Source organism: Bombus pyrosoma, linkage group LG3, assembly GCF_014825855.1.
Source record: "Bombus pyrosoma isolate SC7728 linkage group LG3, ASM1482585v1, whole genome shotgun sequence".
Classification (NCBI taxonomy): Eukaryota; Metazoa; Arthropoda; class Insecta; order Hymenoptera; family Apidae; genus Bombus; species Bombus pyrosoma.
Window position 1 is genome coordinate 1211272 of NC_057772.1, and position 27743 is coordinate 1239014.

General features: G+C 43.3%; 2 protein-coding genes and 1 non-coding gene across 7 annotated transcripts in view; 2 read left to right on the plus strand and 1 right to left on the minus strand.

Annotated features, from left to right (window-relative positions):
* The window catches only part of LOC122578025, a 127079-nt gene that overhangs the window by 21330 nt on the left and 78006 nt on the right, over nt 1–27743 (plus strand). For all 3 annotated transcript variants that reach the window (XR_006320468.1, XM_043749868.1, XM_043749873.1), the window contains exon 2: nt 9679–9782. The gene's annotated coding sequence lies outside the window, so the exon portion shown is untranslated. The remainder of the gene's footprint in view (nt 1–9678; nt 9783–27743) is intronic.
* The window catches only part of LOC122578024 (nose resistant to fluoxetine protein 6-like), a 33074-nt gene continuing 5842 nt past the window's right edge, over nt 512–27743 (minus strand). The window contains exons 1-13 of one of the 3 annotated variants that reach the window (XM_043749866.1): nt 19734–20672; nt 15905–16101; nt 14447–14655; nt 6967–7214; nt 6712–6882; nt 6145–6238; nt 5940–6059; nt 5541–5706; nt 4718–4893; nt 4202–4331; nt 3663–3980; nt 3310–3476; nt 512–3236 (exon numbers count right to left, since the gene is read on the minus strand). In XM_043749866.1, the coding sequence (XP_043605801.1) occupies nt 3351–3476; nt 3663–3980; nt 4202–4331; nt 4718–4893; nt 5541–5706; nt 5940–6059; nt 6145–6238; nt 6712–6882; nt 6967–7214; nt 14447–14655; nt 15905–16101; nt 19734–20295 (2517 nt within the window). In that variant the 5' untranslated portion in view covers nt 20296–20672 and the 3' untranslated portion in view covers nt 512–3236; nt 3310–3350. Of the gene's footprint in view, nt 3477–3662; nt 3981–4201; nt 4332–4717; nt 4894–5540; nt 5707–5939; nt 6060–6144; nt 6239–6711; nt 6883–6966; nt 7215–14446; nt 14656–15904; nt 16102–19733; nt 20673–27743 lie in introns of those variants that run through there. The other 2 variants (XM_043749865.1, XM_043749867.1) reach the window with 2 other exon arrangements.
* On the plus strand, nt 23762–23844 carry Trnal-cag. Its single transcript has one exon. It is a non-coding gene; the product is annotated as a tRNA-Leu (tRNA).

Consider the following 27743-nt stretch of genomic DNA (forward strand, 5'->3'; position numbering starts at 1 on the left):
CACTAACCGTAATGGCCCTCGAAGCCTTAATTAGCTACGGACAATAGGTGCGTGCGCATTAACCGGTTGAACGCAGAGAGGAACGCGCGATGATTAACGCACTGTATATCGATTCGGTTAACGAGGCGTCCTAGCTCGTACTATTACGTTATCGTTTGTTCATCTTTCGCTTACGTCGTCAACTTAATCCGACGACGTTTGCGTGACAATACGAAAACGGGTACACCTGCAGCAAAGCACGGCCTTCTATGCATAGGCGAGCGTGTACGCGAGCTGACACGTGCAACCGCGAAATCGCTTGAAACGGACGGGATGTGATAGGACGCTTATACCGTAACATCGTATTCGCCTTTGGATATTCACCTCTGACCAATGGCCCGAATATAGCGGCTGGCGAAAATATTTACACATTTACCGTACCAAACTTTTATATCTATGTACTTATTGTATACCTATATCGTATCTGTATACGTGTACCAGTGTACATGCACGCGTGTGTATATCGTTTCAACAGGACGTGCATGAAACGCGTAACTTTTGAAAATCGGGTTGAGAATAACGAGTAAAATTACGAGTAGATTAAATGGAGCAGTAGTCGAGAATAACATAAATTCGATGATCGAAACATGGAAAGTTCGTGAAACTTTCCAGCCATGAACGTTACACGTATGCGAATAATTGAGAGAACAATGAAAAATTAACCGGGTCGAAGTTGCGCACAACTTGTTACCGCCTCTAACGAGCGAGGATAAAGTATTCGATCCTAAATTACCGATCATATCGTCCGATTCGTTATCTGCAACTGATTAACGACATGCAACGTTCCAATAATAATCTTCGTTGACGCATTAAATCGTTATTCGTTACACGGTATTTGCTCAATTAAAACGATGGTCGAGAAGTCGGCCGAAAATCGACGCGCATTTCGAATTCGATTCAGACGATGCACTTTAGAAGCTACACAGGATATATACGTAAATTGGATTGTCAATGGAGGGATGCTCGTACTTGTATTAGCATTAGACTCTGGTTGCTGTAGGGCCGACTATGCCGATTAACCGTATCTATTTGCTCGACTACAAATACGAAATACAGCCCTGCCTGATTTGCATTCGATTCCATTAACCAACTAGTTATCCGACCGAGGATCCTCGTAAATTTTTACTCTTCTCGTCTCATTTCTTTCCAACCTTCGATTCCAGTTATCGGATATTGCTATTTCGGAGATGAAAATTCGCTTCTGAAATCACTTGGAAATTTCACTGCCTCGAAAATCATATTCCATGATATTCGATTTGCGAACGTTCCGTCTCGTGAAAGTTCCATTGATTTTTTTGGTAATCGTTATTAGAAGCGGAACGAGAAAATTCACGTGGAAGACAGTTTGCAGAATTTCGGTTTGGCTCGAGCCGCGAGCATTCGATTTCATTTCGATTTCTGACCACTGTTTGATGGCTACAGCTTCGTGGTGAATCGTAAACCGTACTGGACAACTCTGATCTTGGATTCTCTGGATTCTCCGGGACTGGAACGGAACCAAAATTTCTTCGAAAATACGTCGCGATCTTAGCTCGAAGATCTTTCAGCACTGCGCTGTAAATAGTTTAATAATAGCGCGGAAATAGCGGAATCGCGAAGCGAATCAAAGTATTCCCAAAGAGGAGGTGAAGAATGAAAAGGTGAAAGGGAAAGAAGTGAAATTTATAAGCAGGTTTCGAGAATACGCAGAAAGAGAAGGGAAACGTCATGGCATTGATATACGCGACAGATGATGCAAGTGCGAGACAGTCGGTCGCGTTGCGATAATCGCGTGAAATGGACGTTATACGGCCGTAATTGACGGCACGTTAATTGCATTACTAATCGTGCGCTTCCGAGCACGTAGCACCACGCAAAGATCGAACACGCGTGCACGAGTACTAGGCCAGAATTACTCTGTGCGCTGTTTACATATTTTCCTTCGTGCTCGTTTCTGCCCGCGTATATTTACTTGCTTTTTCCGTTACGTTTTTTACGTTAAAGGATGAAAAAAAGGTAAGGTTACTTTTTACACCGCGAATGTTGGTTCACGAGTTGGTTTACACGAGAAACTCCTTTTTACGATTAATCTTTTACTCCAAATATCAATTACGTTTCAGTGATTTTTAATTTAGCCGTTGGCAGCAGAAGAGATTCGGCACGCTTTGCATAATATTTTTCTTTTTTCCTAACGGTTATAACGCCTACGTGACGACAGTCTTTCTTTTCTTTTCGCGGTGAATAGACGTGTTTCGAGTTAGTATCTAAGAAAGAATGACGTGAAAAACGTACTCGTTTTTCAACTGCTTTTTGTAATTTAACGAAGCAACGCGACTTTAAATGAATCACGTCCGACTAACGTTAAATTTCGTCCAAGCGTGAAACAGCGTCAGAGATCGCGCAAACATCGATTTATCTTTTCTTCGATCTAAGTTTCACGCGCTTTCCTATTTCTGTCGTTTCGGCGCACACGCAAACAAGATATTCGTCGCTCGGAAAATACTAGTACGTTTAAAATGAAACGCTTTTTTCAATTCTTTGTACAAACATTTTCTTTCGCTATTGACACCCGCGAACAGGTGTGCTATCGATCTTAGTTATTTAAAGTTCGGTCTTAAGCTACAATTGCCTCGCCGCTTTTATCGCTTTCCAATTTCTTCTGCTTTCGTTGAACCGGACTAGCGGCGGCTGGGCACTGCTCCCGGTCGTTTCTTCTTTCGATCTTCGCTCGATTTCCAACTTTCGTCCAAGTTTCCTTACTGCACCAATTGTAAATACTCTCGTGGCACATGATCGCGATCAACGGTAAAAACGCTATTGGAATCGTATGAAATAACACGCGAGAAGCCTATTGTTTCGGCCATACTTTGCGAAGAATCTCTCTCACACTCTTGACATGAACGAAGAGCGAGACAAAATAAACGCTCGCTTTTTCTGCGAAATTACGAATTTAATTAGCGCCTTTGATCGCCTGTATTCTACGGAAAACGCATTTGTCTTTGATTTATACTTTACGACAGTCATAAGCGTCTGTGCACACATGTTCCTATCAAGTACGACGAAATCGCATTGATTTCGCATCGTCTGAATTGTCAAAGCACGACAGCAGTGTATTGTATCATTGTCGAGAAAAATAGATGCACGAAAGCGGCTTTTATCTTCGTCCCGAAAATATCTGGGGATTCTTTCCTCTTTCACTGGAGAGCTACGATTGAATCCTGAGGAAGAAGGAGGTCGGTAGCAGGTTTTTAATAACGCGCTTATTGTGAGAAAAATCGGAACGTCCATCACCTAGCGTCGATCGCGCGATACACTCTACGCTCGATCTTTCTCTATCTTATCCTCTTCTTCGACATGAAAGCGATCTTGAGCAGATTGACGATGGGCGCCTCGAGCGCGATGGAAATGCAGAAGGACATCAAGTAGGAGGCGACCAGATTGCCAAAGTACAAGATCAGCTGGAAAACCATGTGAAGAGTGAGCATTTCGAGAAAATACGAAGGTTAAATAGGGAGGGAAAATAGTTGTTTATGTCTGATTAGAACTCGTTCTGATTCGAACCATCTGACACTTTGAGATTCACCCAAGCACACATTGTCGTCGTTTGGACCCGAAGGGAGCTGCTTCGTTCTGCGCAGACTTACCACGATATTGTTGTGAAGGTGGAGCGGCCCATCCATCTGGGATACGGTGACCATCATGATGACAGGATGCACCAAGTACGCGCAGTAAGTCAACCTCGATAGCGGATATATCAGTTTGAGCGACAGCAGACTGTCGATCATTGTAGCGTACCCGGTGCAGCATTGAATCACGATGAAGGATACACCAATCGCCCAGGCGGTGTGTCCTAAGGCGGCGTACACGGAACTCACCGGCACGGTTAAGTTTCCGGGATATAGACCGTAAACTACCGAGAACATTATGGCAGTAGATAATACCCAGCCGATTACTCGTACGATCTGCAACAGTGGCGTTTAAGCTCGCTCGCTCGATCTCGTCTCGGTTACGAGTATCAACTGACAAGCAAATAATTTATCAAAGATTAACTGGAACAGGTTTTTCTAATTTTAAACTCGTCCGCATATCTGCCACGTTGATCCACGAAGGGGAATTTACATTTCACTTTCTGAGATCAAACGGAGCATTTTACCTTATTAAGGTGGCGGATTAAGCTACTTACCAGAGGCAATTTCAATTTGCAATTCGTTCTGAACAAAATATAACCGGTGATGATGCCAACGAAGTAAGGGCCAGCTCTCAGCCAAGGTTTATCGTACAGCTCGTCGAAAAGCGCAAACGGTTCTTGGATTCTAACCGGGGGAGAAACAAAAAGAGAGAATGAAGATTTACGCGGCAGAGATAGCCGGCAAGTGCGGTATAAGTGGAAAGTACGGGACTCGCTAAGTTATTATAATTAGCGAGTAATCGCGTTATAACCGTTCGCGAAGCTGGAAATCTGACGTTTAATTATAACGGGTCAAAATTTAAAGCGCTGGTGTTTCATTTACAAATCGAATACCGCTAAATCCAGTCTAAAAATAAGTAGTTGAAATTACACGTTCCGTCAATGAACACGACACGCGACAAATAGAAGAAGGAAAGAGAACGAAGAGATTTCACTGCTGAACAGAGGTAAACCGGAACGTATTTGCATACGCGCAATCGACAAGTTTTTAACACTTAACGGATTAGTTACCTGGCGATGTAATCGTTGGAATAGGCGACGGAGAAGGTGGTAAACCACGAAGAGGCGATCAATAGCAGAATCACGACGATGATGGCCTTCAGGTATTTGATAGATAGAAGAAGCAAAAGTATTCCGAGAACGTAGAACTGTGTGTCGTTCGCCATATACCAGCTCCACAGCATACACTGGAAAGTTGTTAATCAAGTATTCATAGGATAATCACGTCAAGGTTCAACGTACTGAGAATAGGTCATACTATCGGGTAGTATCGGGAAAAAAATACTCGATCCACGGAAAATCTATAGCCGAGAAAAACTTGATAGCTAATGGATCGAACGTGGTACTAGTGGATTGTTCGATCAAGTAGAACCTTTTTGGCGACGTTACATAGACTCGACGATGTTTTTCTTTGGTTTGACAGTGGCAGCTCGTAATTTCTCGCTACAGGTCTTTGAAATGTGAGGAAGCAAACGGTTGGCTGTTTAACCAATGATTAACCCACTCTCTCTCATGGACGATGAAATTAATTCTAGGACGGTTAGACACTCTCCGCGTTGTCCCGGCGCTTTGGAACTTTCTTCGAACGATAGAATTAATTATCGGAAAACGATCGAGACGCTGACACCTTCCCGTCCCGTAATCTCCGCGACTCGCAGTTCCTTCTGGAAATTTTGCCGCATCCTCCTCTCGCTATGCATCGTCGTTCTTTGATTTAATTGTATTTGCGTTCGGGTTAAGCTCTACGTCAATATTAACCAACGAGGCTGTTAATTCGCTAACGAGTCTATTAATTTTCTAAATGGTAAAAAAAAAATTGATCCAATATCCTTACCATCTCGGTACGAGGGTAGAGCGAGTTAAGGTACAATGCGTTTCTCCACCAAAACTTTTCGCATGTCAAATGATCGACGATCACTGGCGAGAACACCGTCCTTGATAGCGCATACTTGATGGCGATCTCGTTTATTCCCAGGACAAAGAGATAGGCCGGTGTCAATCTTGGTAAAAGAAAACGGAAACAGATCGGTATGCGAATTCGTTTGACCGAGATTTGACAGTCGTTTATTGGAAGAGATTTCTCCTTATTTGAAATTTCTATGCTCGATCAAATCGTGTATCGGATTTTATCTTGGATTTCTTCGCTATCGACTTGGAATAGAACCACGTGCGAAACTTTTACAATTTTAATTCGTTCTACGTTTCTATCGTAGAATAGTTCGATCTTTTTTACCTGATAAATCTGTAGAGGATCATGATGACAAATTTGGTGAAACATGTCTTCCAGAAAATGCCCTTGTCATTTTTCAAGCTACCGGAAGATCGATAGAAGAGAATCGTAACTAACAAGCCACTGAAACAGTCGCATTCGTACGGATTAGATTCGTATTCGATTGATTATCTCGTAACGAGGATACTTGTCACCGGATGTCTCTTACCTGATGAAGAAAAATGTGTCTACGGAGAAGGTGGCGTTGCTGATAGTTTGGAACATAAAATTCCGCTCTGTCACCGAACGCAGGGTTTTGTTCTCTGTAATACGATAGACAAAATCATCTCATCTTGAAATTATCAGAGAAAGTTCGGGTTAATACGCTATAGCGAGACGAAGAAAATTCGATTACGGTGAACCAGCAGACCGGCATACGTATTTCGTTACGTCACAATAAGTTGCACAGAGAAATTCATCGGATCTATGTCAATAAACAATTTTTCCCACCGTGAAAACTACTCTAAATTCTAATTGCTTGTAATCTTTCTTTATCGAATCTCATCTATCGTTGATTAGGATGATTCTCGATGTTCTTAATAGCAACGTCGCAATCACAACGATTATTATTTTCACGAACGATTAATAGCAATGTTTCTCGTACTCGTAAATTATAGCGATCAGAAAATCACTCGAGTTCTACTAAAACATAGTCGGCCAATGTGGTCCGAACGGACGTTCACAGATATTGCTCGAACGTCGTGATGTTGTTTCTGAAAAGGGAGGATCACTTTACCAGCAATGGAGAAGACTTGAAGATAGGTGTGCACCATGACCACCCATCCCAGTGAGAGCACTCTGAGCCCATGCAGACAAGTCAGGCTATCTCTCGCGGCAGGTTCGGTGCTAACAATCTTGCTGCCGTTCGCGATAGGATTGAAGGCTGTTAGACACGTTAGCCAGAAGCCTGAAAAGAAATCGACGAGAAAGAAAACTGTTAGAGGATCCAAAGATTATTAGCGAGTGACACGAACCACTGAGCATGCGTCACCTTTCTTGCTCTCATTTTCAGAACGATCAGGCGATTCTTTTTGCAAGTTCTTCCCCTTTTCGATCAGCTCCTCCCCATTTTCTTGGATCACTTCGCCATCTTGGTTCAGATTTTTGTTGGAAAAATTGCTCAGTCTCTCGTTGTTATTCGATACGCTGGATGATTCCACATCCTTGACATTCGGTTGTATTCTGTACTCGTACATAGTCGCACAGATCATCAGAAATAGTAGCGCGCCTGCAACTCCGCTGAAAAACCAGTCGGAAATATGTTTCGCGAACGTAGTGTGCAAAAGCAGGATGAATTAAAGAGACGTATCTTTAAAGGATGATTCGAGAGAACTAATTGCAACGTTGCCTCCATAAGCTGCCTCTCTCGCGATGATAATTTTAATGGAGCAATCTTTTTATCGGACAAATTTACATTTCTTCAAGAGGTTGAAATTATATCGGAGAGATTACAGCGAAGCATTAAAGCGTATATTAAAATGTAAAATTGATGGTAGTACCGCCAAAACGCTCTTAAATTACGAAAGGATATGGAAAATTTCCCGTGGCATGTTCGTTTTCCGTCTCCTGCTCCTTTTTCCACAACATTTCGCTGCTCGCTTTAAAACGCGATTAACTTACGCTGATACCCCTGTAAACAGTTGCCTCCATTATACGTATAAATAACGTAATATCGTGGACAAATGGCCTAAGAAATATCGGGTGAACCATAAACAATGTTGCGAGAAAGCCCAAGTCCCGATAGGCTCATCAATGTGTCGTGGGTCCTTCGGTCGAACAGTTACGCGGAAAAAGGCCTGTGTGACCATGGCCATGGATGGTTACGGAACGCGTACGTGATGCGGCTACGAGAAAAGACAAAGGGATGCTTAACCCTTTCGCGGCGACCACGCGACGACTCCTGGGTCCGGCACTCCATATATCCGGCATGCAAATGATGCATATACAAGTGCTATCTGTAGTCAATAATATATTTTTTCGGCAGAACATTTTCTGCTGATTTTATTGACATATTGGATTAATCACTTCTTAAAGTTACTTATTATTGAAACAACATCAAAACGTTTCACGCGATATATTTCAAACATCCAAACGATCGCATACTGTTTCATGGTAAAAGATATATTAAATCCATTGACAGTGAAACGATATTTCATGTACGGTTCTTACAAGAATTATTGTTATTTAAGACTTAGGAAAACGTATATACAGCAACCACGCACGCTGTGGTTGTTTCTGGCGCGCGTTTCCGTTCAGTGACAGTATTTCGGCGGATTGGACTGCCGAAGCGAAAGGGTTAAGGGAGAAAGACGAATTAACAGTCAGCGGCTAGTTGAGAAATCGGAGCGCTGTCAGCGTCGTCGAGGAGAACGGTCCGCGTGAGAGAGAGAGAGAGAGAGAGAGAGAGAGAGAGAGAGAGCGTTGGAACCGTGGTGACGAGAGTTGTAAATGAATTATTTAGTTGTCTTAGTCATAGCAAATTACTGTACTTAGTTCGCGTTAAATAACCATCGTTTCCTCTTTTAATCCATTCCAAATAAACAAGAAAATCCTACAATAATAATTCGGGTTTACGAACAGCTAATCGCTCATGTTCCTTGGGAAGTAGAACTGGGCATTAAACGAATTACGAATTGTACGGTTAAGCACATTTGGCCGCACTAATTTTTATCATATCCATCAATCAATCAATTTGAAACGCGAGGTAATCTAAACGAGCATGACCAAACGTGAACACCGGGAATGCAATTAACATCTCTGTAAAGTAATTACGTTACGTTTATCCTCGATAGCGATGTTACTGCCATTAAACATACGAACGAACGGTTTTACATTATCGAAGATTTATGACGCAAGTTCCAATGCGAATTGATAAATAAATTTAGACTTTAAAGATCAAATAAATTTTTTTCGAAATTAAAATAATGCACGACCAAGGAGCAAATTAATCGGGTCGCTAATAAATATTTATAACGCGGTTACTTGATACGTAACGGTAGATTTCTCACAGGTTTTTTAAAGATCGCTATATAGCAAATATTTCTAAGCATCGATAGAAGCCAAGTACATCGATACAGGCGAAGGAAAACCAATAAAGTTTGGGAGATTTATGTATAGCGCGTGTTCCAGATTTCCCGGACGCTTCCCACGAAATCGAACCACCTGCGGAATCATTGGCCGTCAACGGCGACTTTACGTCGGTCATAAAGATTCGTAACGACTCAATCACTCTAACTGGAAATTGGTCGTTTCGAGGTTTATTTCGTAGCCCGCGATTCATCGAAGAATTACTGTTGACTATACGGTAGAAGATTGATCGTCGGAACGATTAACGATACGATCGATCATCGGATCGTCAATTAAGGGGAAATTGTAATGGGGGGACGAGAATAGAACTTGAAAGAACTTGCCACATTTTTATTCGAAAGCTTCTGTTACTGCTTGGTACAAAAACGTTTCATTTTATACGACAGCGAAATGCACGATAATTAATTCGGATAATTAACGTTCCGTTATAGTAAGAAAAATCGCGGTGAAGCGCAATCAGCGCCGATCGACTTCGTGACTTTCTTTCGTTGCTTAACCTTTTTAATCAACGTGCAACGACGCTTCGCGGAAAACATTCTTTCCATCGAGCGTTCCTCCTCCTGGGGGAAAGTGAACAATAAATAATGCTCGTCTTTCTCTTTCTCATTTTTTCCAGTTAAAGTAGCGAGCTATGGCAGAGAACGAAGAAATCGATACTCGAGGGATCGACTCACGGTACAACTAGGAACAGAAGGCGAAGTACGCCAGAACCGGGCAATCGTAAGTAAAGTGTTTCGGTTTGTCAAAGTTGGAGGAAGAAAGAAAGCTTATTGCGCTTGGCGCGGGACAAACGACAAAAAGTTCGTCATTTTTCTACGTTAATAGGCCCTTAAACGCGAATCACGATACGCTGGGGGAGAACAAAACGGGGGACAAGTTTTTCCTTCGGCTTTAAGGGGACTCTCTCGTCGTCATTTTATATTACGATGGGAAGCAGCGGTATAAAACTTGCCAGATTTAAATTATGCCGTGGCTCATTTGCATTTCTCCTATTTATTTCGAGATTTTTTCGGAGTTACGCGGTAGTTTGTTCGCATGCCCGATGAAAGCTCATCGAAGGAAAATCGAGGGAAAAAAAAGAAGAGTAGAATTACCGTGAAAGTTGGTAAAGCAGTTTCATCCTCGTGCCCGAAAAGCGTCGAAACCGGCTGGAAACTTTTCGGTTAATGCGTTACTTATATAGGATCGTTTCTAGGTCGAAGATTAGATACTTTTACCAACATTCCAGAACCTTTATCCGAATCTCTCGGGGACGTGACCGTAACGCGGCGGTAAAAATTTTCAATTTATCCAGAAATTGAACCGTGCAACGTCTTTATCCCTCGAGAAAACTGACTACTCCGAGTCGAATCGAAGGTCCAATATGACATCTCCTTGACAACACGACGCTTTAGAATCCTAAGGATAATAAGCGCGATTTGACTTCGTCCGTCATAATTCCCCACGTAATATGTTCGTCATACTTTGTATCCCATGAATAAGATTTCGTTCCGCACGACGTTGTCTCGGTACTCCGTTCGTACTTTTCCTTTCTCGACCTTTAATACATGCAAATGAAGAATTGTGGCAACACAGTTTTTTGTTGTTGGACAGCGCGGAGAACTTTTCATCTAATTTTATTCATAAATGTAAATTATCTAAGAACGCGCGGAGCAGTGATTCGCTTATTCATCGAGTCGGCCCTTATTATGCGTCGTTTCTTGCATTTTCGTGTAATTAAATCCGGACGATTACGTTTGCATTTTCATTGCAGATTCGTTGGCTCCTTTGCATAACGAGCGTATATGTTATTCGATGGTACGTTGGAGCGAAGTTAGCGGTATTAACGCGATAAAACTTCACCATTCTGTAGCCGTATTTCGATATCCTTTATGTAATTTCTGCTGAAACGATCGTTCGATCCGGCAAACAGCTTTCAAAATCGATCCAGGTGGAGCAATTCTAACATTAACGTGAGAAAACCGGTGGCCGTGGTACTCTCCTCTGGACGTCGAACGATTAAAATCGGCCGCGAATCGGTAGAGAGACGCGCATCGAATCAATTCCGCCTTCGAGTGGAATGCACACAATAGCGAATTTACTTTCACGTGTCGACGCTTTCAGCCTTTCTACGATCTTGCGTAATACATTCAAGGTACACGTGCAACCGTGCACACCTGCCGATACGCGCTCCAACACGAATTTCCAATCAAATCGATCGCCGGAAGAAGCGAAACTCCAGAATGTATCTATTTAGAAGTCGGACAGGGTGTCCAATTCGAGAGCTTTGATCTCGGTGGATGCGATGTAAACACGGGATCGGAATCGCTCTCACGTTCATTAAACTGCAAACGCAATGCTCATTGCATAATTGCTGTAAACCGGTTCGTTGCTAATGTAAATACGTGGTTCATCGAGAGAAAGGGCGAGAGTGTAAAAAGATCATTGCAAATGGACGATTAAAACCTATATATTTGCGCAATCTGAAAAGCAACGAAATTGCCAATACATCGATGCAAATACAGATCGTATAGTTTGTTCAAAACACTTTCTTCGAACGTGGATACGTCGAAACGTATGTACATTTTTGCAACGATTAACCTATAAGTAAATAGATCGGAAACTTTTGATTGGGACTATCGAGGAAATCGATCAATTCGAACGATTCAACGAAAAGTTAGTAAGAAAGAGGATCGTAACCCTGACCCCTAGACGAAAGCTGAAAGATCTAGCGACTGTTGTGGATAGAGCTTAATAATCTCGAGGTGCACGATCTTATCTAAAGTGTTCTAAGGCCATAAGATTGTAACTTGCCTTGGAACTTGGACGCGCTACTTGTTGTATTATAGTTAACAGGTATATATGCATCGCGTGCAAGGACGCGACGAGGTGCGAATTCCTATTTATAGTTGGAGCAGGTTAACACTGACGTAATTTCCAGTTAGGAGAAAATTACAAGTTTGAAGGTAGTGAACCCTTTGCAAGCATCTTGTTGCTAGTTCTGTTCATCGAGCGGCCAACCAAGTACAGCCGAACAATTCGAATATTTATGACCCAAGTTTTTCGATTAAGATCGGACTTTTACTATTTTTAGCGGAAGTAGAGCGACGCGGCGAGCTTTCTCCGGTATTTACGCGATCGTCGATCTTTCGCGTTCATTTTGCATAGTTTCTCGTTTTATCGAGAGCGACTTAAGTCGTTGGCATGCGATAAAAGCGCTTCCTCTCTCAGCATCTACCAAAGTTCATCGTGGCGATTCAAGCCGTTGTTCGAAACTTGCGAAAAATTCTGCACAAAGTAACGAGGTATCCGGCGGTGGGATGTATACGACGTTGCTTTGTATTCGTTATGATCTACGGAGAGTGATTCCTGCTGGCACGATCGTTTGAAGAAGAATTTTCAGCCAAGAGCACGAGCTCGTTTCTGTCTTCGATCGAACAACGATCCTCGAATGCATTTAGAGATTCGCATCGATTACCAATCTCTCGCTTTCTCTGCCGTTTTTTCCTCCGGTGACATAACGTTGTTTGTTGAGATTTAATTGGCCCGGTGCAAGGACGCAGCGATAAAATCTGATGTTATCTCAGATCTGAATGCAAGGCTCTCCAGGAAAAATCGGCGGATGACGTTCGAAAGTCAAATGTCTTTTGGTACTACTTTCGAGTTGAGTTGTTAAAGTAGCAACGCAGGCGCGTTGCATAATTCGCGATCCGATGGCTTTGCAAAAACCGTTTCGGCGTCGCCACAGACACGGTGAATATGAATCCAAGTTGTGCAAGTAATCCAACCAACGATCTGCGTGCAGCGTATTTTTCGCATTTTTCCCTTGTTCGGACTGTCATTGATGCAATCGTTGTTCTATGGCGCTTTCGTGTAACTGTGACATGACTCGCATAATATTCCATCGAGGCGTGTTCGATCTTTTCTTTCAATTTGTCGTAACTACTCAAAAGTAGAACGGTTGTAGCAACATATTTTTTTTCCATGAAATCTACTTTTTCAGAAAATCGCCAAGTTGTGTACGAAAGGGAATGTCGCGATAGACTGAATCGGCGCGAGTGTTTTTGCGTCGGGCGAGCAAAACGCGTTCCAAAAAAGTTTTGCAGCGATGGTTTACGCGGAGACGGTAATTCCACTCCCCAGAAGAAAGTACAGAAAGCGTATCGCGCGCGTAGATGAACGAGCTTGCGTACGTGCGCCGTGATGGATCATTAAGCGCGCTATCGTACGGACAATAAACCTGTGATATAGGCTGGCTGCAACCAGACAAATTTACAACGTCGTACGATTAAAAATACTGCCACCTACTCCAATGCTTTGAACGCTGCTTTTAGGAACAAGAAAGTTAATGAGCTATCGGATTACACGCGCGCAGGATCAAAAAACCTCGAGCTCGCTTCTCTTCGTGTATCGTTTAAAAATAGTCTTAAGAGAACTTAATTTTGTTTCGTTTCTTCGCGCGAATTCCACTTTACACGAACGGAGACACGCGTCTAATCGGACAACGAGGAAAAGTTTTTCTTATATAAGCCGATACATTAGAACATATCGTAATGTTAGCTAGCCATCTCGACACATAGTTACGTGAACGCGTGTGTAAGTTATTCGTGCTAAGTTATCGAAGTGAATGTAACCATTGCGCAAATTCCGGTCGTGTAACTGAAGAAATCGCGGCAAAAAATATATTTCTACGCGTTGTTAGGTCTTCAATGGAATTTCGTAATTACCGTAATTTCGTTGAAACGCCAGTCACTGATTGCGCTGCACCGAGCACGCTCGTATTTCGGATTCTGAAATTTCGTAATTTGACCACGAAAAGTTAAACCGCAGAAACTCGCGGTTAGCTAATGGCTTGAAATACGTCGAACGAGCTTTGCAAATGCAGCCGGGTCTTAAAAATTCTCTTGCCGGAGTTTAACTGCAGGTAAACCGCGCCACTGATCCTTTACGAGTATTTAAATACATATGTATATCCTCATCACGTAGTTGCTTCATACGCGGAAACACGTTCGAATATTTTTTACATAAGTAAACAGACACGAATTCGCGTAAGAGTGTCATGCATAGAAATTCTCGTTGATCAAAGATACTTATCCCGCGATATCTTGTTCCACGCGATTACGTCGTTTCTCCGAGTTCTCAGCGACTTTTATCCGTCGTTCGAAGTTTCTTTCGAACTTTGCAATTATTTTCTCGTAACGTGAAGCTGATATAAGAAAATGTGTTGGTTTCTTCGGGTTGGCAATCTAGTGGAACAAAGCCGATAAACGCGGCAGCCTCGCAAACGAAAAAATAATTGAGATCGTGCGATAGATTATCGGATGGTGGAGTTCGGTGGAAAATTTGATCGGTCGACTTACGATTTACGCAGGCCACGGCGAAAGAAAAGTTCTTGCATTACTTACGAGAGAACGTACGACTTGGGATCGCGCCAAGGGTTGTAATTGCTCGATGGCACAGATTTCACCGCAACGATGTGGATCTTCGGGCCGGTCGATCGATAAGTCGAGTTACCTTCTCGCTCGACTCGATCGGCGTTCGCTCTTAGCATCGAAGTCAGGGATGCTTGGTCGCACGTAGCTGGCAGGCAAAGACCCAAAAATACTTGTCTTGTCTGAAAACAAATTGGTTCTAGTTCGATCGACGATGTGGCTCGACAAGGATGGAATTACGTCGCCGTGATACGAAGAAACAGGAAAAAAGCTATCGAGGCGTCTTAATTAAATTTCAGACGCTGAATCGCAAGATAAATCAGAGCAGGAAGATTCAATTTCAAGATTAATTAAACTTTTATGCGCTTGCATTTCGCTCGGTTTACTTTGCGCCGTGATTTTCAAACTGCCTCAAAGTTCGACGGTCTTTTAAAATTCAATTTCTTTCTAGGTTTTCTTCCTTCGTTGCTCCATCTGTTTCTGCTACCCGTTTTTCCAGCACGATCTTCCCACCCTGCGCACTTCCGACGGCAAAGTCACGAAACGATTTTCAACTTGCCTGACGTACAGCTGAATCTGCCCTCGCGATAATCTTCCTATGTAGAAACTCTTCCGAAAGGATTTCTAGGAACCACCTTAGTGGACACCGTGAAAGACCAACTGTCAACCACTTCGTTACAGGAGAAGTCGTTGATTTTCGCCACGCGAGAACTTCTCGCGTCTTAGATTTCCCACGTGCTACTCTTTGCCCCGGCTTCTCGATCTTCGAATAGCATTCCAAGAACGATATCCACCTTGCAGCGTTTCTATCCTGATTAACTTGATTCTCTCGCCAGACGCGTCGCAACAAGGAAGGAAAATAACTACGAAGCACGGGGTTGTTTCTCTAGAATCGCGAAATACGGAGCGTCGCGTAATCTGATTAAGCTAAATGATACAACTCGGATTCTCGGTAGCGACAAAGTTCTTCGAGTATTTACGCTACGATCAAAGCGCTAATAGTCGCCAGGTTGTCGCATTATTTGCGTTAATTTTCCCGCTTGCCGTACAAATAATTCGCTTTATTAATCTCGTCGCGCGGACGAACACGACGCAGTCGGTGGATTCTTCGACTCGTAAATATTTAACACAGGCTGAACAATCGTTTGCGATTAATTATTCGTTGACTAATTTCGTTCGGTGGATAAACGTATCGTATGTTTGCCGAAGCTCGTTTCTTGGAACTATGCGTTTAATTAATCCGTCTGATAATTCATTCGCTATCAGAGCTATCGCGCTATTCGACTTACGAAGGCTGGTTAAAGGATGGTTTAATTAAACGAATTAGGAATACCTTTGTACAAAACGATAATTCTCCGCGAATTTATCTGATAAAGACAAGAGTTAACGATGGAAAAGTTGAAACGGGAAGAAGGAAGCGGGAGTACTTACCGAGAATTCGAGTTCCTTGGGCAACGTCAGGTACATCCTCGCTACGTGAAATTTCAACGCATAGGGCGGAGTATCGTCGAGTTCCTGGCGAATACTTCCTCTGGTGGCATTTAGCTCTTTGCAGAGGGTGCTCGAACCAAGCCAGAAACCGTTCCCGAAATGGAATTGCGATGAGTAACGGCCACTCGCGTCCGACACTGCGAAGAAAGAAGCACGTTGAGGAATCAAACGCGATAAAGAAAGCGTTCTTCTGGAAAAGAGAGGAAGATAACCCCGCGCGTCGCAACACCGTTGTTTCTCTGCAATGAATCTCCGTTCTCGAATAGGTTTGCGAACTGCCTGCTGAAAGATAAGGATTCCAAAGTTGAAAGAACAATAGCGACGAAGAGATTTCGAAAGGTTTTTTCTATCGTGAAAAGACGTGCCGCGCTGAGAGAAGATCCTTTTTGCCTCTCCTCTGTTTTCATTCGTTTTTGCTCGAGACTCGCGCTGAAAGCTCAGCATTCTAGTTTCCGAGGGTTGGATTATACGACCACGCCTGAAAGGTTCATTGTCAGTTACGTAAAGCCAAAGATTGTGACCGCAGTAGCGGAGAAAGTACAGTCGACTGGCATTACGAAAAAACACGACTCACTGGCGACAACGCGTATTTAAGCGAACGTAATTTCGCGTGAATCTTGGATCGTCGAGATGTTAGAGGCAAACGATAAAATCGACGAGATGGAAACTCGCGTGCAACAGTTGGGATGCTTCTTGAGAAAAGGATTCTGGCAAGCGGGAATTGCATCGGACGCTTTACTTCCAATTTTGTAATGTTAGCTACGTTCGAATTGACAATTAGGATGGCTTTTGAAGAACTTTGTTCTTTCTATATTCGTATATTCTATAATAAATACAATTCTCATAAAACCGTTCAAATATTTGACTAGAAACTACATTCATATTTACTGCGTGTATATTTACTAGGCTCTTTTTCACGAAGCTACTCAATTATACTTTGCTGGCCGAGTGCACAGACGATTAACGCTTTGTGTCGGAAAAAGGAGGATCGGTGAACAGTCTCGAGCTTTCGAAACACTGCGGTGACGCGTCGTGTCGGTCTGTTTCAACGTACGAGCAAAGTAGTCTGTAAAATTATCGTCTGACGTAACAGCTTGTGTGCATTCAATAAGAATTTGTCAAAGAAGTAATTTCTGGAAAATCAGCGTTCACCGGTTACTCCTCGAGGGCTACGTTCACTCACCGAGTTTCAAACGAATATTCCATAATTTCTTAGCGTCGTTGCGAGCTTTTAACCGTTCCCTGTATTTACACGACTACGTTAAAATCCAATTTTTAACCGGAGCGTCCAAGTACGTACAATACGCGCGCGGCGCGTATGTTTTACGAGGCTCGTTGATTACGCGAATCCCCTCGTGCGAGCTATGAGTTTGTTAATTTTTAATATCGATATTTTCCACGGTATTGTCAAATGTCAAACGTAGAACTCGTACGATATAATACCTGCCTTTTATACGTTCGATGGGGCACCGCCTACGCGCGATATTTTGCGCGTTCGAAACAAAGATAGGAATTTAAGATAGGAAGTATTTGGCATATCATTACGTTGGTCGGAAATCATCGTATTTTATTTGTTTACAAATAACTTCGCCGATGTCCGTACACCGTAGACAGATAAAACTGCATATTTGAATCGAAATATAAATTATAAAACGATGATGTAATATTGTTGGAGAAACGAATCGTTCAATGAATTATTCCGTAATAGAGAGAATCTCTTGAACGCGGCATGTTGTACGAATGTCTGATAGAAGGAAGTTGCAACAGGAACGATCCTATTTAGACGCTTTATAAAATTTGCCGAGCTTAGAAAAAGTATTTAATATCGCGAGTGAAATCGTAAGTTCATTGAAACAGTATTTCGACAACAAACGAAACAACAACAAGAATGAAAAATGAAAAATAATATAATAAATAAATATAATAAAATAAAAAATATAATAATATCAAAAATGAAAAATTTAAGAGTACAGAGATAAATGAATCGCTACGTGAATAAGTGGAAAAGTATAACAGAAATCTCAATAAAATTCGAATTATTTCTTTCCTTCTAAAAAAGCAAAAAAAAAAGACTACAGATCAGCTTAATAGATTTAAAGCACAAAACTCGTAAGCCATTGGAACAGGTTCGTTAGTTAAATCAGTGCTGATAAAGAAACATAGCGATCGTATGGTCATGCAGCGGATCTCTCGCGTTTCTCTGTCCCTCCACGACCAGCATGTCGCAATGAATACGATGTATCTCTGCGGAAAGGGGTCGAACAGTGTCAGAGAGCGTTTACGTCGCGTTGGAAAGTGAATCTGCCTGTACGAGCGCGAGAAAGATAACGTCGTATGCGGTTTGTCGGTGATCGAATCGGCGCACATATTCGCGTCGCAGTTTGACCGACTGTTCGACCATAATCCGATCTTTTCTTATTCCCGGAAGCAATCGCAAATCTGGAAAATCATGCGATTCTATTGGATTCGCGTAATCCAGAGCACCGATCGGTTCATCGTATGATCCTCCGCACGTCTTTCTCGCTTTCTACCAACCAGTGATGATCGCACGACCTCCATCGTGATGGAATTTGGACTTTGAGGTAGAAAAGTACCGTTTTCAGACTGTTTTAAGACGAATCCTATCGTTTTGAGATCTTCGTATCGATACTCGAAACGAAGTAACGATCGTCGAAAAAAATGCGTCCGATTGTAAATTAGGAAGTCGAGACTTTCGGATCGAATGTCGCCATAAATTCTGCTAATTCTAGCGTTCGTCGAGGAATATTCAAAGATACGAGCCACGATTCAGAGATCGTGCGTTAAGTGCGTTTGATAAGGAACCGCGATGATCGAGATAAGCGAACATTGCGAAACGACCGGTGTACGGAATTCACGCATAAATCAAATTATATAAAGCGTTAGCTGTTCCGTGCTATAGAAAGCAAATCTATCCGTAATGCACGTTATACCGTTATCGGGCGAATGCCACGGCTTATGGAAATAAATCAATTACGTAATGCTGGACGGCGTCGAGTGGCATTAATCTAGTGAGACACAAACTTTCGATTCACCTGATTCAGACTCTGGGTCAGAATTAATGGAAAGGGAATACTTCGAATTTCGAATTTTCTTCGGCGAGTTTACCGGCGATCGAAACGACCACCCACCCTGACGTTGGCTTCGTGACACGACAGAAGCGGGAAAGTTCGCAACTACGAGGTGTTGGTTCGCTTCCATTGCGATTTACGATAATAACTTTGCCTTGCTAGCTCGAGACCTAAATTTCGCAGTAACCTGGCTTGGAACATCGTAATAGACTGCCCATTCAACTTGGCTTTTTGCATCGTCCCGAGCCGCAAGAATTCTCCCATTGCTTTATCCACGGTGGAATAAGGTCGAAAATTCGTTTAACGATAAAGCGTTCGTTCCGCTGCTATTAGAGGATCGTGACAAAAGCCTCGCGAAAATCAAGCGGTAAATTGCTGTTTCACATAGTAATAACGTATTTAGCAATCAGGGTCTGCCAACGACACGCCGCTCGCAAACACAGCGAAACACGACTTTCTCTGAACGCTCGTTATTAATTGCAGGCAACGTGCGAGTACTAAAGTATCAGTTCCAGAAATGTTCGACACATACTAAAACGCAGACGTTGCGACGTCGCAAGTGCGATTGTTAATCGCGTGACACGACGGTGGATCTCCGCCAGGCGGGAAACGACCCGAGCGTTGCCTGCTGGTTTCTCGATCGTTTACCGATCCTTTTCGATCGAGCTTGTTCTACTCACTTTTGGCGGCCCACAGCTTTCCATCCTTGAGAGACTCGAGAAACGATTCTAGTTCGTTCCTGCAGTCGTGGCCGAGTTTACCAGGTACTCTGGACCACTTGAGGGGATCGTAAAGATCCACCAGCCATTGGATACTGTTCGCCGTCTTCTGCAACTTTTCTTTCATGAAATCGATATCCAGATCTTCGTGTTCCTCTTGCTTCTCGTCGAACAACTTCAAATACTTCTTCCAATCAAGTTCCGGATTGTTTTTGCTGAATTCAATTAACGGGCCGCGCCTATCTTTCGACGTCTGCTTCTCCATCTGATAATCGGTGCTGTTCAAATTTGTCACCCTGGCCGTTATCGACGACGCGTCTTGAGGCCTGCCGATTCGCAGAATGTTGGATTCGTTCCTCGAAACTGGACTCGCGTCTACGACGCAGTTCAGCGCGAATAAAAAGCAGCCAAAGTAAAGCGACATTTTCGGGGCGATTTTACGAAACGGTCCAATTATCTCGTATTTCGTATCGCGTTTTCCAATATCGATGGACGCTGCACTTCTCTCTCGGTTCCTAAACATGTCGTCGGTTTCTTTGGTCGAAATTTCCAGACGTCATATTAAATTAGGACAGTGACTGAACTTGCCTCGATGGGCAATTTTCGTTTCTCGATTGCTCAGCCGTTCAAATCATCGAGCATGTTTAAGGACGCGGAAGGTGGATCGTGACAGGAATACAATCGGGTTATCCCAGACAGTTTACGATCGTAGAACGAGACTCACTTTCGTTTCTCACTAACCACCGGTTCGACTCTATTTCCAATGCGAATTACCGTTTAGCGTAACAACGATCGAGTAACGACACGAAAATTCCAACGGAATTACCGCATAAATCGTACGAACAGAGCCCGAATTCGTTTATTCCCTCTCGAGATATTAGACACGAGTGAAAAAATCGAGTCTCGAGGGGGCAAAGTTAGACGCACACACGAGACTAAGGATCACGCACTGAATGAAGCGAATCGAGTTAGCAGTCACGTTTACCTGCCGACTCGGGGCCCCCCTTTCTCTTCACGATATACTTTACCGTGGTAAATACATTTCCTTCTTCGGCCCTCCGACAACAGTCGCCGACAAGTGGCGTCCTGTCTCTTTCCAAAAAACCCCTTCGGAAATCCCGACGATCCTGCTATCAGGATTCTCTCTATATTCGGGAAATCCTTTCGCCTTCTTCTTCGTTTCGTGGCCCGATTCGTTCCACTTTACGATCCTACTTTTCGATACAAAATACTACTTTTATTCTGTAAAAAATTATACTGAGTAGTCGCGCTGGGTATAAACGTTACTCGATGTAATTATCAAACAAATTACAAGACCTTTACGCAGGTGTTTGCAGCATACGGAAACACCATAATTCATAGATACTTTGCGCGAACGTAAACCGTTTTTTCGTTCGTTAACGGTGTTTGGAGAAAGCGATGAATATTACGTTGATTACTTGGGTTATAGTTTCTAGAGTGGCTCGTTACCGTTGTCTCGGTGAACTAACGCTTACCATTAGAATGCACATTTCTTTTTTTTCCCATCTGTCATTCTTTCGTCCAAACGCTTGTTACTTTCGCAAGGTCGAACGTACATCTTCTTTAGGAATTTACATATAAAGAAGTTCATGGCTCGTAAATCTTCACATTTGCGTCCCAGCGAATCGTATCGTAGGAATATGGGAAAGATGTTAGAGTATTTCTTCTTTTCGTTTTATTTATAAATATAAATAAATATAGTTCGTCACTGACGAAATATAATATCCATGTAAAGACTAAAATACTACGTATAGTAAGATAGAAAGATGGAAAGGACAGGACAGAAAAAGGGGGGGGGGGCACGTTTTTCGCTGGAACGGCGGCCTTCCTTCGACCAGTGACTTTTCTCCTTTCGTAGAATATTCGGCGTTAAAGCACGCAGTTTCTCCGAAAAAAACGAGATGCCAAGCTGATGACAAATTTTTGTGAAAACCTCGAAAATTTCGTAAAATAAAAGCAAAGAAAGGGAAGCGCGCAGATTTGCGCGAGAGTTCGTCGAATCAGTCAGCCATCTGTTTTCTTTCTACTTTTCCACGAAGTGCTCGAATTAAATCGCACGGGTGCTTGAAAGAGAAGCGTTTAAACGAAGTTCACGTTTCTAACTTTTAGATCTTCTTCGTGAAATTGCATCTTTCACTTGCGCCCAAAGCCCGAGACGCGGCAAAGGGTTTGATGAAATCTTGTTCCGCGATAATAGAGAAGCTTCTCGTTGCATAGCTGCTGGAAATAAGATTTAACAAACGAGGTTTTAAAAGAAACTTTCACCCAAAGTGAAACTGCTTCTTCGTTCCCTCGAAATATTTGCGTTTTCATCGAGTAACTTGCCAAGTGCCTCGTCATTGTCAACCCCGTGTACAAATCGGGACATCGCCAGACCCTTCGATCGCGTTCTTTAACGTTCGTTAGGTCATCCACGACACAGCTGTTGCATATTTTCACTTTTATTTGACATTTACGTAATGCTAGCGCCAGTAAAACCGCCGCGACGGACTTTCGATCGCCGCTCTCACTCGCGAGCTCGATTCTCGTTCGCGTTACGAAGCTTCGAAGGTTTCTCCAAATTTCTCGATCGCTCCCTCTTCCGACGATTTCCCGGAATCATCGGGGTTCGGCTGGTTCTACGCCACGGAAACTACCTCTCGAGGAGATCCGGTTGTCTGTTACGCAACCGAGCTTTCTACGCTCTCGGTAACGACTCGCAACCGGTCCCCTCCTAGGAAGCGGGAGCTGGGCCACGGAGCCGCTGCTTCAGCGACTTGGAACCGGTGAGAAAGCAATTTACCATCGACTCGAATTCATGTTATTGCTACGCGGGGCAACGCCACTACCCGGGACTACCGCAACAATCGCTTTCCTTTTTTAAAGTCGATTAACCTTTGACGATTTCGATCGAGCAGTTTCGCAAAATTGGATTCCCGCCAATTGGAATTTAGACTACAGCGTTTAGCGATATACAAAGTTTTAAAAGGCATCGCAAAATAGATGGGTTTATACGCGAGAGGCATCGGAACAAATGGAACGCGTTTGAGTAACACGAGCTCGTGTATCTCGAATGACGTGGTATTTTTCTGGCGAACTTTTTTATTCAGACAGAAACGATGTCCGACGGGAAAAGTGTGGAAAGTGAAAAATCGCGTGCGAGCAACGGTAAATAATATTTCGTTGGAGTGTCGCATGGCGCGTGAAATATTTTTTGGCAAATATTGCATTTACATACATTAAGTATGTAAAAAAGAAAAAAAGGAATATCAAACATCTTCTGGACGAGAGTTTCTTTAAAAAGCAAATATTAAGGAAACGTACGAAAGGACTGATTAGTAGACAATACACATAAAAGACGCGTGGATGTAATTGCGTTCGTAAATACCATGTATCGCGGAAGTGAAAGGCCCGAGTATTGATAGAAAATTCCATTACGATTTCCAAGTGCGTTTTTCCATACCGTGAATTTATCTCACGCATGAATTCAGCTAGCGAACTACATTTTCTGCAGATGGTACTTTGTGCCGTTCTGAAATATCGATCGTGTGGAAAATTATAGGCACAAACGATATTCGCACGAACAAGATACGCACGTAAACTCTCAAATTAAAATTTTCGAATTCGTACACATCTATTTTGAGTTCTGGCTACTAGTTTGCGATCTTATCGTTCCTTTAATTCTCGTAGGAAATCGTAGGGGGCGTGAGAAACGTTCTGATTTTTTTCGAGTCGATGATCTTATCGCGTTCTCCATCGGTAACGTCGGTGCCATCGCTACAATGGTAAAAAGAACGGAGCCTTCGAGCAATAGAAAAATGTAGACACAGGCAGATAATATTATTTTATAAGAAAGTTTAATTTGTGGCTTACAATCGTTTCGGAACTAAATTCCATTTTGCAATTAGATTTTCTTCTTATATCTATCAAATTCCAAATATAGAAGCATTGTACGGAATTTCTGACACATTTTGAAAATGTTGCATCGAGTCAGGATGGCCGAGCGGTCTAAGGCGCTGCGTTCAGGTCGCAGTCCACTCTGTGGGCGTGGGTTCGAATCCCACTTCTGACAAGTTTCTTTTTTTCCTTCCACCTCAACATTTCTATCATCATCAGCCTCTTCTATTTTAAACTGTGTTACGAAACAAATTACGATATCGCATATTTTTTAATCTCTTACATCCACGTAAGAATTGCTGCACGTTCGATGAAACGAAAGCTAAATGAGAAAAGAAAACAAACCGACGGAATTGCCGCTGTCGAGGTGCAAAAGATCTTATCGCGTGCAAATATTATCGCGTTACCGGTTAAAGTATCGTACTTTGAATCGCATGTATTTACGATTTTAATGTTTACGATAATGACTAGCGACGAAGATAACTGTTTCATGGCGCAAACAGTTAAACAAGCAGGGAAGAGGAGAAAATAGGCTCGCGAGAGAGCAAGTACTGTTCACCGTTTGATCGATGACGTGCAAACTCGAATCGCAACGTCGCGAATTTGTAGCATCGTCCCAGAGTTTGGTACAAGAGAAATACGAAGACACTGGCAAATTCTCAAGCGCAACCCATGTTGCACGACCGAGACGCGCGACCAAGAGAAGCGTCGATAGGATAAACGAGTCATTGACTAGCACAGTCGTAACATTCGAGACAGCGAAAGAGACAACAACGAGAAGGAAGCGAGCCTGGTCTCTCGTTTTGTTCGTAGATATCGAGAATTGGTTGTGCGATTCCATTTGCGCACACAGCGTAGAAAATATCACGCCTTTTCGAAAAGGAAATCGCGACACGTTCGACTCGCTGGTTTACGCGTGTCAATTAATTTTTGTAAAGAGATCAGAGTTCCCATTTATTCATTTATTCGTCGATCCTTAGCTTACATAACAGTTACAATTATAGAACACGATCGTGAGCAGATAAAATGCAGAAGAGATTCCGCATAAAGGTAACATGGGAACAGAAAACGTTAATTGATCCGTCGAACTCACTTACGTTAATAATGCTACGTGAATGGAATAAAATCAGTCGTAAAGATTTCGGCGATAATCTTGAAATGGAACGAGTCTCGTTTTAACACGTTGACTGCCACGATACCCGTATTCGGCTGTCAGCAAAGTTTCTGCTCAGGCCACGAAACCCATATTCGGGTGTCGCTTATTTGACTACTTGCGAAAAGATATTCCGTAATAATAAAACTGTCAAATTGTTATAGAAGTAATGCGAAAATGAAAACTTTAAAGCATTCTATGCATAGCTGAGGTTGGTCGGCACAATTCGGTCAATAAGTTGTTGTTTTCTTCAAATTCTTTCGTGCCTTTGTTCGCTCCATTCCACGTCTTTTATTCGCATAACATAGCTTGCACGCGCGTCTAATGCTTCTTCCGCAATCATAAGCCTCGTAAAAGCTTTCTTCTTCGCTGTTATCTGACTTACCAAGAAATAAGTTTTCAATTTTTCTTTCCGACGTTGTAACGAATTAGGGCAGAGATTTTAAGTTATACGGTTCGTTGCTCGGCCAAGATTCAAACTGATTTTGTAAGAAAGTGAAGAAATGAGAAACAAACGCGAAGCAATGGAAACAAAAGAAACGAGAGGTAAGACCACCGGATGAGCGACGACTCGCATTGTGAAAATATCGATGGGAGCACCGAGCAGAGAACGCTTGGCACTGCTGCACGCGTGGCCTGACGGAGATTTTTTTGAAAACAGACGTGGCAACGTCAACGTGTTAAAGCAATCGAAGATGCGTGTAAGTTGAAACGCGATAAATATTCAGCTTCCATGACTATGCTATTAGAGACACTGTATTATAGGCGATACTATAATATCACCAGAGCGATCTAAATCGTTGTATTCTGATGGCAATTTGACTGATGGCGTTCTCTCCAACCCGTGGATACTTTTTCGTAACGTCGAACGTACGATTACCAAGCGGGACGACAGGCGACATATGGTCGTACACATTCGTGGAAGTTACATCGCGGAGCCCGCATTGCGCGTCTCGTGGAAACTCGTTACACCAGGCTCCGTATAAACAACTGGATTTGTAGTTAACGACGCTCGGCACCGCGATGCAGCTCGGCGATTAAGATTGATGCGCCGTGTTTCTATGCACGGATTGTTTACACGCTGCAGGCGCATGATTTCGCAGGTTTCGCACCATCTGGCGCACAAGTAGCGGTGTATCGTCGCAACGAGCTTCCTCCCGCGACCGCGAGGACCCACTTTCCAGATATCGCAAATACACGTTCAACGAAGCATCGATGAACGATGTCTGGTCGCCTAATTGCCCGTGATCGCTTGCAATTCCCCAAAATGTTTCCCCACTCCAAATATCGAGAACTATCATCAGCAAATACAGCGATTACCAGCGATCCAGTGACCGAAATCCCATTAGACGTTGCATGGACGCTTAGGTTGTACTTAGGCGAGCAGATCGCGGTCCGCTTCTCGCTGCATCGTTTAAGGGGAAGTGTGTTTTACGCGTCAAACGCGTACAACGTTATTTCGACGCATGGAACGTTAGAACGATTGATATACAGGTCCTTGCAAGTGTATGGATTTTAACTTAACGCGAATATGGTAGCTGAAAATTCTTTAGAACTGGCCATGGCTCGTTTTGCTACTCGCTACGCGACGGAAGCAGCGAAACGGTATCGGTCGCGATCGAACGTAATTAAATGGCACGTCGGTTCGCGTGTCGAGGACCATCTGGCGCCTGCTACCAGTGGAATATGCGGACGCGCGCGAGCATAGCGGTCCATGGGTCGCGTGTTCCGCAGCATCGAGCTCGCTCTTTCGGTACCAAGATTCCGTTTTCAGGGGACCTACTTTCAGCGGATACCTTCGCGCGGTCGATGAAACATCGCGTCGTTCGATTAAATTCCACGATCGTTTGAATAAATTTCGATCTTCTGGCGTCGCAGGTTTCCAGCCGCGATTTCCCTCGCAACGATAACCACGTACCGTTCCCACGAAGCAAACGTGTAACGAGCAAACGCACGGATATTAAATTATGTTTGCGGCGACATTGAACCGGAATGCAACTGCGACGATGACCAAGCGCGGCGAAAAATGCTATTAGATTAGCGATGATCTCGAGGAACTCGAAGGATGCGTGGTTTCGCTGCGAATTTTCAATTTTTCAGAACAATGGAAAGTCCGGTGAAGCACTCGGGCGATAAATCATCCACCCATGAGGTTTAACCAGGTTGGCTCCTAAGGCGGTTCGCCTGAAAGATAATCCTGCTGCTTGGAAACGTGCTGGAATCTCGATAAGCCGCACCGAGACGAGCCTCTCGTGTACGTTCACGGGTGATTGTTAAAAACTTTTTTTCGAGATGAGCAGCGATAACCGGCGGATAGTTGCACGAATCAACGCTTAACCCTCGATTTTTTCACGCCGGTTCCTAAGGGTCCGGCGAAACTTCGTGTCAGCTCTAAACACCGTTGTCGAAGCGTAACGTCGAAAGCGTGACCGCGTTGTTCGGTCTAATACCGTCTGTACCCCATCTCTTTTCGATTGATCTCGTCGCGTAATAAATACGTATTACGGCGAAACGAGCGTTCGATTAATTTTTAGACGAAGACGTTTCCGTTGTTTAACGTGGATCGTAGTTCCGCTGGGAAACGAGCGATCGTTCGTCGATGTAATCGTGACACGGTGACTGAAATCTCGCGAAACCAACACCCAAGGCAGTGGAACACGCAGCTATCGCGGCATCCTCGCTGGAAATAACCACGCCACGGCCACGCTAACTTGGCCGATTCCTCGAGATTCTTGGTAAGTCTCGCGTCCTCGTTCGCGGGCGTGGAACGATAGACGATCGGTTAAGGATAAAAGGCAAGATATTATCTGGCCCACGAAAACGCAAACGGAATTTTCAACGACACGGCTAACTACGATGTTGCTGGTATAGGCGTTGTATAATGACAGGGATTTAACTGGATAGGCGATAACTGGAAGAAG